The sequence below is a fragment of the Rosa chinensis genome, chromosome 1 (genome assembly GCF_002994745.2).
Source record: "Rosa chinensis cultivar Old Blush chromosome 1, RchiOBHm-V2, whole genome shotgun sequence".
NCBI lineage: Eukaryota > Viridiplantae > Streptophyta > Magnoliopsida > Rosales > Rosaceae > Rosa > Rosa chinensis.
In genome coordinates this window covers 39947911-39961201 of record NC_037088.1, presented here as the reverse complement: position 1 = coordinate 39961201, position 13291 = coordinate 39947911, and the positions used below count along the sequence as shown (strand labels likewise).

At 40.8% G+C, this 13291-nt stretch overlaps 1 protein-coding gene across 5 annotated transcripts in view; it reads left to right on the top strand.

Moving 5' to 3' along the window:
* Positions 1-205: 205 nt before the first annotated feature.
* The window catches only part of LOC112173832 (keratinocyte proline-rich protein-like), a 100866-nt gene continuing 87780 nt past the window's right edge, over positions 206-13291 (top strand). For 2 of the 5 annotated variants that reach the window (XR_005806829.1, XR_005806831.1), the window contains exons 1-3: positions 206-723; positions 2145-3302; positions 3662-3743. Coding sequence is in view for 3 of the 5 variants with exons in the window: in XM_040514946.1 (XP_040370880.1) it covers positions 3288-3302; positions 3662-3743; positions 3845-4521 (774 nt within the window). In the remaining 2 variants the exon portion in view is untranslated. Of the gene's footprint in view, positions 724-2144; positions 3303-3661; positions 3744-3844; positions 4754-13291 lie in introns of those variants that run through there. The other 3 variants (XM_040514946.1, XM_024311523.2, XM_040514951.1) reach the window with 3 other exon arrangements.

Below are 13291 nucleotides of genomic sequence, written 5' to 3'. Positions count from 1 at the left end.
ACTGTGAGGCATTGAAGGAGTTGAAGGATGACGGAGATGCTCATCTTGCAATTGGAAAGCTCGAGTTTCCGGTAATGTTCCCTAATTCAATGGGCTGATTTGTGTAGAAATTGACCAGAAAGACATGGTGTTATGGAACCCTTGTACTGGACAATCCAATTTGTTGCCAAAACCTACTGATCATTGCATTCCGCAGTTTCACGGATTTGGTTATGATTCCACTAATGATGATTATAAGGTAGTGAGAGGGTACAATTATATAGTTAGGGGTTCTGAGGAAACCATGGTTCAGGTCTTTCGTTTAAAATCAGAGGAAAAGTTTCGGGAGATGCTTCCATTGCCCTCTCTGGTTGGGTTTAGATGCGACTTTATTCCTGGAGATTGTCTTGGTGTATATGAATATAGCATTCTACATTCAGGCTTAGAATATGGATGATGAAGGAATATGGGGTCAAGGAATCGTGGACTGAAGTTGCTTCTTTTGATTTACCAAAAGATTATAAATTCTCACTCGTGACGCCTCTGTGCATATTAGAGAATGGTGAAGGTTTGATCGCCAGCAGATGTGATTTTCAGTCCTTGGTATTCTATAGCTTCAAGGAACAGACATTTAGGAATGTTTTTAGGACCCACAACGGATGGAAATTTGATGGACTCATTTACAGGGAGACTTTAGTTTCACCAGTCACCAGTGGAATTGCAGACATCTCTAAGGTCAACACTGTGAGTTTTCATTTGCTCTTTCTGTCAAATATGATTGACTATCATTCTATTACTAAATTTATATAAACTAAGTTTGGCCCTTGGCACTAGAATTATTGTCTATTCTTTTGCCATTTTGTGACACACCCACTGTCTTCCAGCTTCCAGCTTTGTGTGACTTTTCTTCTTCACATTGTTGTAGACAATAAGCATATTTGCTGGAAAACTAAGTTAAACATGCATTCTTCATTCTTCACCCTTAAATTTTGGGAATCTGACATGTATGATTCATTTATTTTTTTTATTTTGCTGATGAAAACCATATTTGAATCGATGGATTTCAACTTAGAAGTTATTCTTCCAGTAACCTTATTGTTGGAAGTTGGAATTGAAATGCCTTTTAATCATGTTCTTAAGTTGGTCATGGTTACTGGAAACTCATTTGTATGCTGAATCTATTTTCCACTTCTGATACTTTTTTTTTGGGGAATTTTAGTTATCTTACCAAACTTATATTGATTCAAATGGTAAAAAGTTTCCCAATTTGGAAACCTCTTCGGAATTGCTGAGTTGTGAACAAATCCTGTACTAAGCCTCACAGAGTGTGTGTTATCTTCATTTTTCTGATTGTGTAGTTTTAGTTATTTGAATATTGCTTTTGCCAGTTTAGAGGATAAGCAATGCTGCAATAGAAGTTTGGTTTTGGTACTTTTCTGTACTAAAAGGAACTGTGTCCAGGGGCATATGTATTTATGCTTAAGAGTTTAACGATTTGGCACTTTGGAACAATTGGAGGCCTTTGGCAGTGGCCTCAATATCTCTCAACTAGAAGAACATAAACTGGATAATTTGTTTTATCTTTGTGGAGTTGAGCATAATGCTGCTATATTGCTATGTAATGGAAAGTAACTCTTGACGCTGCAAAGTTTGTATTCTAATTCAGTGATCTGTGGAGTTGGTTTCGGTTAAGTTCCCCACATTTTTTTAATTTCCCAATTGTCAAATTCTAATTACCTGATTGTTAGTCTTTACTTATGAAAACAATTACCGTCACGATTTCGAATGATTCTGAAATTTTGGTGTGATATTGAATCTCACTTCTCTTGTGCAATCACTACCATGTACATTGTCTGGTGCTTGGTAAAATTTTCTATAATCTTGCCATTTGGGGCATATCCACTTTGTTTGTTTGTTTTTCCGTTTTTTTCCTTCAGAATAGCATCATAGTGATAATTGTTCCTCATTTTTTGCGTAAACAACCATTTATATGTAGAAAGTAAAACAGCAGACAACAATGTAAGCTTGTCCTTTTACGCCTTTATTTGTCTTTGATTTTCATTTGTTGGTATTAGTTTGAAGTGAGAAAATAGATTGCGAAACTGATTTTGATTTTGAGTGAATGAAATGCTTGATACTTACTCTTTCTGACTCTTGACTGTCAGATTTGTGGGGAGCTAATTTGTGAGCACCATGATGCTCAAGGAAATCTCCAAAATGTTTGAACGAAGTTGAAGCTGCTGCAGAGGTGAAGAGCCCAGTTGTAAATGAAGGTGGAATTCAGGAATAGGTGCTCGCATTAGATAGACATGACTTCTGCATCTCCCTCAATGTACAACTAAATTGTTTTGGTTTCACCGACTGCCAGTATTGATTTTTAGTTGTTTAATTTTATTTCATTGGTTTTTAGTTGTTTAATTTTATTTCAAAATGTATCAAGATATTTTATCAGAAGACAAAATGGTATATCTACCAAGATAGCAAGTCAAAAAATTTGAAAGAACCTTTACTTTGGAGCAGGCCAAACAGTAATCACCTGTGGCTCAAAACCATTGCTTCTTTTCTGGAGCAAGTGGATATTTTTAACGGTAGACGGACATTTTTAACCCAGTGGAATCCCGGAAGCTACTTTCACTCACAAGGTCAATATAATAAAACGAGACCCTTCCTTCCTTCTCATAGTCACAAACGGAGTGAGCGAGCAAAACAAAGAGGGAAAATGGCTTATCATGTATCCTCCACGCCCTCTCTCATTCACTCTCTTCCTCCTCTAGAAAGCTCAGGCCAACTAACTCTGATATTCACACTTTCAATCTCACCCTCCCTACACTTCACTCCAGAATTTCTCTCCAAATAAACCATGTTTCTTTACAAGAAACCCAGAGCCCAGATGTCCCAAGACTTGAAAACCCTCCAAGCCCAGATGGCAATTCCGAGTCTTCTCCCAAAAGCTATATTTGGGTCAATCCCAGCAGCCCTAGAGCTTCACAGCTCAGGAAGAAATCCTACGATTCCAGGTATGCTTCTTTAGTCAAAGTAGTCGAGTCCTTGAACTCTGGTGATCCAAGTGAAAGTGATGTTGTTGGTATTTTAAAGGGTTTATTGAATTAAGGCTAAGTTTAATACAGTTGTACGAGGTATATAACTATATTTAGTACTTTATACAGTGAAGAAATGTCAGATGTTGACATGGGGGGTCTTGACCCCTTCACCATTTATAGTCGTTCCGTCCCTGTATTCAATTATTTCAGCCCAGACTCTGTCCAAAACATCAGATCTCATCTGATCGAGCACTCACTGCTACAACAATGGGGGAAAAGAAGGTATTTCTCTATGCACTAGAAAGTTGTTTATGCTTTTTCATTTCTTTTTCTTATGATATAGATAACTAGATCACCCATTTGATCAATTCTGCTCCTCTCAATATGTTTTTTTGTGGCTGCAGCTACTAACTATTTTAATTCTCAAGTTTTTGCGCTGTTTCTTCTTCAATTTGTCACAAATATACTACTCAATCCATCATTCTTCTGTCAGAAACACAGAACCTGATGGATACGATTTCTCATATTCAAACCCATGAACACCAACGTCGATAAATTCTTAATTACGCCCTTCTTGTTTTGCAGAAAAAACCTCCTTTCTATATCTATCTAATTTCTGCAAATGATTGTATGAATGTCAGGTGACTATAATGATTCTGAAGGTAGACCTTCAGTGTGAAAAATGCTACAGGAAGGTCAAAAAAGTTCTCTGTAAATTCCCTCGTGAGTCTCTCTTTTCTCTTCCTGTTCGGTTCATTAATATTGTGAAAAACGTAAACCAAGTGATTTGTGGTACTATTGGTTGGATATTTTGTGAACAACAGAAATACGAGACCAGGCGTACGACGAGAAGAACAACCAGGTGATCATCAAAGTGGTCTGCTGCAGTCCTGAAAAGATCAGGGACAAGCTATGCTGCAAAGGAGGTGGATGCATTAAGAGCATCGAGATCAAAGAGCCCGAGAAGCCCAGGCCTCCTCCTCCTCCTCCGGCACCGAAACCCGCTCCGGCTCCGGCTCCGGAGCCGAAACCTGCTCCGGAGCCGAAACCTGCTCCGGCTCCACCTCCGGCTCCGAAACCTGCTCCGGCTCCACCTCCTGCTCCTAAACCAGCTCCACCTCCGGAGCCAAAACCTGCTCCGGTTCCTCCTTGCCGTCCGTGGCCTGTGAACCCGTGTTGTATGGATTGTTACGAAGGGCGTCCTGGTGGACCTTGTAAGACTGGGTATGGTTACTGTGGGCGTGCCCCGGCTCCGGTTCCTGCTTGCCCTCCGTGGCCGGTGAACCCGTGTTGTATGGATTGTTACGAAGGGCGTCCTGGTGGTCCCTGCGAAACTGGGTATGGTTACGGTAGGCCTGCCCCTTACATACAGTACGATGGCTACTATGGAAGGCCGGTCTATGATAGTTACGGCGGTGGGAGGAGCTATAGTACTAGTTACTACGTGACCCGCCCCGATTGTTTCAGAGAAGAAAATCCCCAAGCGTGCGCCATCATGTAATAAAACCATACGTACCTACCTACTGTGCCTTTTGCTGCCTTTGTGGGGAAGTTTCCATCAGCTCGATCGGTGGTCCTTCATTTTTAAGTTGTACGACGTTGAAGTAAAGAATAAAGTGCGGTTGGTGATGGTGGTGGACAAGTCGCGATCAGATTATCCCAGCCATCCCACTATAGAAGTTTCCAAAATGAAGTTGTTACAATTTTTATTCTATTAATGAATTAGAAGTTTCCAAAAATCATTTGCATATTTTGTCCTGCACATGTGTTTGCATGCATATATGCCTTTTGTTTTAGAGAATCTAAATACGTAGGAGAGGTAATTTGGGGAATGAATTGTGTATTCTATTGATAATAGGGGTCTATTTATATAGAGGATTACAAGCAAAGAATTACAGTCTTACAATGAAACATAATTGTATAATAATTAGGATATCTAAAAAGACATCTATAAGACTAATTGTATTACAACTCGGACAAGTAACTAGAGTCTGGGCTAGACACATATAATCTAGGTGTCCTTAAACACTTCCCCTTGTGTCGCCCAAATGTTGGTGCTCCTCTCGTTGCCTCGTCAAAAACCTTACCGTGGGTTCGATTTTTGAGAAAAGCGGAATCGTGGGGATTCACGCAATTAACGAACTAAGAGCGTTCGTAAGACTTCGGACTAAGAGCGTCCGTAAGCATCGATTTAACGAACTAAGAGCGTTCGTAAGCTACGGACTAAGAGCGTTCGTGAGCATAGATTTTGACCATTTAAACATCATTGTTTCGGTCTAATCCAATTATTCTTGGAAATCGATTTCTTGGTAGCATAGCTCGGAAATCTTATTTAGTTTTCGTGGAAGCATTGACTCCGAAACTAACTTGTTTTTGTTTCATCTTTCAGGATGTCAAACACAAACAAACTCGATTTTGTTCCATTGGATTATGCAGGCAAAAGGTACTTAATTTGGGTCACTGATGTCGAGATCCACCTCATTGCCCGTGATTTATTGCATACAATCCAAGAGCTTTGTCTTATAGAAACAGCTCCAGACCCTCAAACTGAGAAAGATAATTCCAAGGCACTTGCCTTTATGAAACGTCACATGGATAGTGACCTCCAGTTTGAGTTCATAAATGAGGATAGCGCCATAAAGCTTTGGCATGCGCTTCGCGAACGATATGGCAATGTTCGTGACTCCATTCTTCCGAATACAGAAGCAGAATGGAACGATCTTCGCTTCTATGAATTTGACACTGTCATGCAATTTTATTCGGAAGCTCTCAGCATCAAAGCAATGATGAGTCTCTGTGGAAAAACAATCACAGAAGACCAATTGATTGAGAAAACCCTCAATACCTTCCCCGTCTATGCTATGAGGTCCTCTGACTTATTCCGGACTCATGTAAATGCAAGGCGAATCACAAGTTTTCAACAGCTTATTGAAGCTATGGTCACTACTGAAAGACATGGCAATGAACTTGTGAAAAGAAGATTTGATAGGCTTCAAGATAGCTATCAAGAGCATCGTCCTATGGCTAGAGAAAGTCGCCATCGACGTCATGATCCATACGATCGAAATGCTCAAGAAGGTAATCGCTCAAGGCGACAATCCCACGACCGTAGGAGCCGTGATTTTGAGGGAAATAGGGTTGGAAACCATGGAGCCAACGTTGGCCATGGGCACCACTTTCCAACGCCACCAGTCCTAGGGACTATGCATATTGCGCCAATGCGCCTCAATCAAGGGAGAATCCTCTTTATGGTGTCTATTTCTGATATGGAACGTCTGATCAATGGACCTGAATTTGCAATGTACCTACGAAGGTAGTCGCATCATGGTGATCAAGACTTCGAGTTCACAAAGACTTTAAATCTGGCGATGAAGACAAAATACCGCAGATTTTTATTTATAGTCTTTTATTTTTCCAAGAATTATGTCATGGCAATTATGCCTTATATCAATAAAATGACTTATTGTATTAACTCTTTCCCTCTAGGCGTACTCAAGAGTACTTGTGATGTCTAGGCAAGGTTTGATCTGAGAGAACGGTTTTAAAAGTGAGCAACGCTCCACCAAAATCTCGTCTTACCTTACCTGGTCACAACTAAATTGAAATTCCCGAACGGATAGAGTGACTACGATTTGTCTACGATTTGATTTTTATATTGGATTAGATTATGGTCACGAAACTTTGGTGTCATCATTGGATATTATTAATAAAGTATCGATTTATTTTATCTCATGTCGTAGACATGTTTTTCGAACTTTATTATTTCAAAGATGTAAGAGCCAATGGTTTTCATGTGGAAACACATTGTGAGAATGGACAAGAGTTCCTTTGCATCACCTCTAATGACTACGGACATAAACGAGTATTAGAGAAACTTATGTGTCGCTCTAGTGGGTTGTATGCAACCACTATTCGAGTCATTGAATCCAACCATGTCATGAGAGATGATTTATGGGATTCCGACACGTATAGGCTTTGGCACGACCGTTTGGGACACCCAGGTCGTGACATGATGATCCGTATATTAAAGACTTCACCCGGACATCCCTTTTTCAGAACGAAAGGAAGTAAAACTCGAAATTTGGATCAAGGAGGAGCACCTGCGCCTCACGGTGCCTTCCCCCTTCAAGTCCGGCCACCACTAGCCGGCGCCGCCATCCCCCTGCGGCTCAAGGGTGGCTTTGACGCCACCTCTGCTCCTCTGACTCAAATTTCGACTTCTAAAGTCCATTGTGACTTCATGGCTCAACCAAAATCCTCATTGGTTATTTCTGGAGCCCATCATTCGTTCTGCAAAGCCTGCTCTTTAGCAAAGTTAGGATCGAGACCATCCTATGCAAAGGACACCAAAGAAAATATACCATTCTTGCAAAGAATCCAAGGTGATATTTGTGGACCTATTCAACCACCATGCGGACCATTTAGATATTTTATGGTGTTGGTTGATGCATCGACACGCTGGTCACATGTCATGCTATTGTCCACAAGGAACGCTGCATTTGCTAAACTCCTAGCACAAATAATTAAGTTACGGGCACACCACCCTGATCATCCCATTAAGTCTATAAGATTAGACAATGCTGGGGAGTTTACATCAAAGACTTTTGATGATTATTGCATGTCCATTGGGATTGATGTTGAACATCCTGTTCCTCATGTTCATACCCAAAATGGTCTCGCAGAAGCCACCATTAAACGACTACAAATGGTTGCTCGAGCATTGGTGATGCGCACCAATCTCCCTATTTCTGCTTGGGGCTATGCAATATTGCATGCAGCTGTGCTTATTCGTCTGAGGCCCACTGCCACTCAACCCTTTTCTGCGTCCCAGATGGTGACTGGGTATGAGCCCAATGTCTCACACTTACGCATATTTGGGTGCGCAGTTTATGTGCCAATTGCGCCTCCACAGCGCACCAAAATGGGTCCACAACGACGATTAGGCGTTTACGTTGGTTATGATTCTCCAACGATTATCCGCTACATAGAACCCTTAACAGGCGATCTCTTTACCGCAAGATTTGCGGATTGTCACTTCGATGAGACAGTCTTTCCGTCGTTAGGGGGAGATAAGAACATCAATGTTCAACAGGAACGACAGGAATTGTCGTGGTCTGTCCCCACTCTGTCTCATCTTGATCCCCGAACCGCACAGTCAGAAATTGAAGTGCGGAGAATTCTCGATCTTCAGAACGTACCAGAATCGATGCCTGATGCGTTTTCTGATATCGCTAAAGTGACGAGATCACACATACCTGCTGCAAACGTGCCTGCAAGAATTGATGTCCCTAAAACTAGAGGACATGACGCTAACTCAAGAGGATTTGAGCATGGCACCAACGTCCCCTCTCACAGTGATGGTGACGTTGTGGCTAGGCCCATGGCTCCTGCCAGGAAGCGCGGGAGGCCTATAGGTTCGATGGATTCTCGCCCAAGAAAGAAAGCGAGTTTGGCACAAAATAATCCATTAATCATCGATGTAAATAATCCATCTCATGAGAATATTCCGGATTATGGTTATGTCCAAGAGACATCATTGGGGGACGCTCCAATGTCAGAACCAACTCCAGAGAATAGAGAGATCTCCATAAATTACACTAGTGTACATGAGATGATGGATAGAAATTCTATGGCAATTGATGATGCATTTGCATATCATATTGCGAAAGGGATTATAGAATATGATGATATCGAACCTCGCTCTGTTGAAGAATGTCAACGAAGAGCGGATTGGCCTAAATGGAAAGATGCAATCCAGGTTGAATTGGATTCACTAACAAAGAGACAGGTATTTGGGCCTGTAACGCAGACACCCCCAAGTGTAAAGCCTGTTGGCCATAAATGGGTCTTTGTTAGAAAGCGTAATGAGAAAAACGAGGTTGTTAGATACAAAGCCCGCCTTGTGGCGCAAGGTTTCTCACAACGCCCTGGAATTGACTACGAGGAGACATATTCTCCGGTAATGGACGTTATAACGTTCCGCTACCTTGTCAGTTTGGTAGTTTCCGAAAAACTTGACATGCAGCTTATGGATGTGGTTACAGCATATTTCTATGGGGATCTAGATTCAGAGATATATATGAAGGTTCCAGATGGACTTCAATTACCCAAATCAAGTGGCTCTAAACCACGGAGCGCGTTTTCAATAAGATTAAAACGCTCACTATATGGATTAAAACAATCCGGACGGATGTGGTATAACCGTCTAAGTGACTACTTGATTGGGAAGGGATATATTAACAATGAAATATGCCCATGCGTGTTCATTAAAAGAACAAGTTCCGGATTTGCAATCGTAGCAGTTTATGTCGATGACATGAACCTAATTGGATCTCTAGATGAGTTGAAGGAAACTGCTAAATACTTGAAATCCGAATTTGAGATGAAAGATCTTGGGAAAACACGGTTTTGTCTCGGTTTAGAACTCGAGCACCGTAGTGATGGAATCTTGATCCATCAGTCTGCATATACTCAGAAAATCCTAAGGCGCTTTAATGAAGATAAAGCAAAGCCTACGAGTACTCCCATGATCGGCCGTAGTCTTGAGCCCGGAAAAGATCCGTTTCGTCCAAGGGATGAGGACGAAGAACCATTAGAGGCCGAGGTGCCCTATTTGAGTGCAATAGGCGCATTATTGTACTTAGCTCAATGCACAAGACCGGATATCTCATTCGCAGTGAACTTGTTAGCTCGACATAGCTCTGCGCCAACACGCCGCCATTGGATTGGTATAAAGACCATCTTTCGATACCTAAGAGGTACGATTGATATGGGCCTATTCTATCCCTACAGAGAGAAAAGGAATGACGGAAAATTGGGATCGGACCCAAAGAGGCAAAACGCCCCCGTCCATGGAATGGCCGCCGGCCATGTTGCCGCCGCCGCCGCCGCCACCGCTCATGGTGGCCGGCATTCTCCTATCTCCCTCCATCAAAACGACAATAATGTCTTGATGGGTTTTGCTGATGCAGGGTACCTCTCTGACCCTCACAAAGGTCGCTCCCAAACAGGTTATGTCTTTACCATGGGAAGCACTGCGATATCTTGGAGGTCTACGAAACAGACCCTTGTTGCTACTTCCTCAAATCATGCAGAGATTATTGCTCTACATGAAGCTGTACGTGAATGTGTATGGTTAAGGTCTGTAATTCGACACATTCAAGGAAGTTGTGGTTTGAAGTCTACCACAAATGAACCTACATGCATTTATGAGGATAATGCAGCTTGTATTGAACAAATGAAGTTAGGTTTCATCAAGGGCGACAACACCAAGCATATATCGCCTAAGTTCTTTTATAATCAGCAACAACAATCACTTCTAAAGATTGAAGTGAATTAAATCCGATCAGAGGATAATGTAGCGGACTTATTCACTAAGTCGTTACCTAAATCCACCTTCGAGAAACATGTGAAGAGCATCGGATTGAGAAAGTTATCCGAACTCCCACGATTGTAGCAATCAGGGGGAGATATCGACATCAGGGGGAGTTATGATGTCTACATGTTCGATCTCGAAGAGTGAAGGACGTGTTGTGCTCTTTTTGTCCTTCGACCAGGATTATTTTTGTCCCACAGGGTTTTTGTTACCTGGCAAGGTTTTTAACGAGGCAACGGATGAAGCGTCACCACCAAGTTTGAGCGGCACAAGGGGGAGTGTTGAAGGAAAATCAAGTTTAGTGTGCCTTATCAAACTAGGAATAGGAATAGGAGAGAAGGTTCTAGATTTCCCAATCCTACACGGATTGGTATTCCTTGTAATATTAGATTATGCACTTTGTAATCCCTATATATAGGGCTCCTATTCTCTATAATGAAATACACTTCTCTCATCAATCTCTCTCAATACCAATATACTTAGTATGACAAAAATAAAGAGTACAATACACCCTACATGTTTCAAGATCGAACATGTAGACATCTCCCTCTAATGTCTGCATCTCCCCCTAATGATTTTAGTTAAGTTCCCCACATTTGTTGAATGATTTTGAAAATGTCCAATGGTTCAGATTTATTGTTTGAATAATAGATTTAGTTGTTTTTATGTCGACAAGATAAATACGTACCTATGTTCTTGCTGTAAGTATTGTAATTTAGTTCCATTTTAGCAAAGTAATTGGAAGGATGAAGATGAGAGCTTGGAGTTGGAAAGGACGATGAAAGCTTAAAGTTAGAGAAGACGATGTTCCTTATGGTGTTTGGCGTGTTCTTCTGTTTTTTTTTTTTTTTCCTTTTGATCGTGTAGACGAGTATAGTATTCATAAGAATAGTACACCTTATTCTATTATTCTTCTTCCTCTTTTATTTCTTTTTAGGTTCTGTTGATTTTGATTTTTCAAATTTTAATTTTTTTCTTTTAATGAAGAAAAATTTAATTTCAGATTAGAAGTATGTAATGCCATGTAATTTCTACATCACTTGGTGTTGTGTTGGCATCATTCAAACAATAAATCTGAACTATTAGACGTTTTAAAATCTAACGGCTCATAAGGCATGTCAAAATTTATGTAAAATATGGTGTTTGAAATGTAAAGGAAAAGATTTACTGACTATAGTTTAGGAAGAGACAGGTCAAGCAGGGAGATTAAGAGGCGTATCAGGTTCCTTTATGCCAACCTCCACATATTCTATGGGGGTGGCTCTGCTTGGGCCGATCTGGATCGCTGGGAAACCAAGTCACAATGGACTCGGCTTAACAGTCAAATTAAAGAGATGAAAGTTGTAGTGAGAGATGCGTTTTTCATCAATTTGGTACTAACAGGTTTTGGAGGGAGGTGGCTCGATGGCAATGAGGACTGTTGGTACTTTGCTGGGGATTTGACAAACTTGTAGATGACATCGGAGTTGATGGTGGCTCGAAGCTACGTCGGGGTGCCCTGGTTCATGGGCCTTGCAATAGATGGAGGCGCAATGCTAGCGCTTGTGAGAGGCGGCACTGCCGTTGTTCACCTTGCAACCTAGCTGGAGAAGGGGGCGGTGAAGAACTGCGATGAAGACCTACCCACCCGTTTCTGGGTTCTAAGGGCCTGGGTGATCATAGAACTTGGGGTGCCCAATGTCTTTAGGGTTTGGCCCAATTGTGCAAAGAAGTTAGGGTTCTTTCACGAGCCCATGTTGTAGCTAAGGTTTGGCTTTTGGGCTTGGGCTTGGGCTTTTGGTGGTTGATTTTGGGCTTTGGGCTCTGTTTTTTGTTATTTGCTTTTAAGGTGGTGGATGGCTTACTAGAGTTAAATAACTCTTCTAAGGTTGAGAGCTAAGACCCTAAGGGACCTAAAAACAAGAATCCCAAAGCTAAGAAGTGTTGGAATTAGCTTATCTTTGCAAATCTCCTAGCTCTAGCTTATAAGGAAAAAATTTAGTTTTTTGTTTAAACTTTGCCTATTACTATGCGTTGTCTGGTTTATAGTTGAATAGACTTACTTTAATAAGTGAGCAATAGAAGTTTAATGAGTGGATTTATCCCTATGTACCACGGTGGTACCACCACAACTTTTTGTCTGTCTATATTTGGAAGAGGAAGGGTATGTAATATTCATTATGGCTTGAGTTTTATAATCATTGAAAATCTAAGTGTTGATTTATTCAAAAAATATTTAGATACATCAGTTTTCTTTTGCATCCGGTCTATTTAACAAGCCAAATCTAAAATCTCGTACAAAACATAGAAAGGAGTTTCAAGGAGTACCCATTAAATCATTGATGTGATTCCATTGTGTCTACAAGTCATGCGGTTCCTAGTGAGGTGGCAATAGGATTTGTTAGTTGGCCGACAGCCGACTGGTTAGCAAGGTACCGATTAGACTTGTATAGAGTAGTTGATGAAGTGGTGGTGAAATTTGTCAATTAGGTTATAAGATTGCCGAACGATGTGGTCGCAATTCAATTGGTGAGGTCATTGATTAGGCAACTATTAAGATGTTGTTGGGCACTAGAGAGAGCAAGTTGGCATTGAGTTAGAATTTGGTAGGTTTGACACTTCAACGTATTACCATGCCTAGAATCACTAAACACTCTCACTTTTATTAAAATACAAAGATACTTAAATACATAGATGTTCACTTGGTCATTAACGATCATAAAATTTATGGCCAGGTATCATTGGATATAAAATAAAACAAGAGTGTTTGGTAGTTTATTATTTTTTTCATTCTTACCTCACTCTTCCATGATTTTGACGGTAATTTTTATGGTGTTAATAATTTCAAATAACTAAAAGAGCACAGTTCACTCACAAATTTTTTTTAGATTTGTTCGGATCAAAACTTAATTTTTTT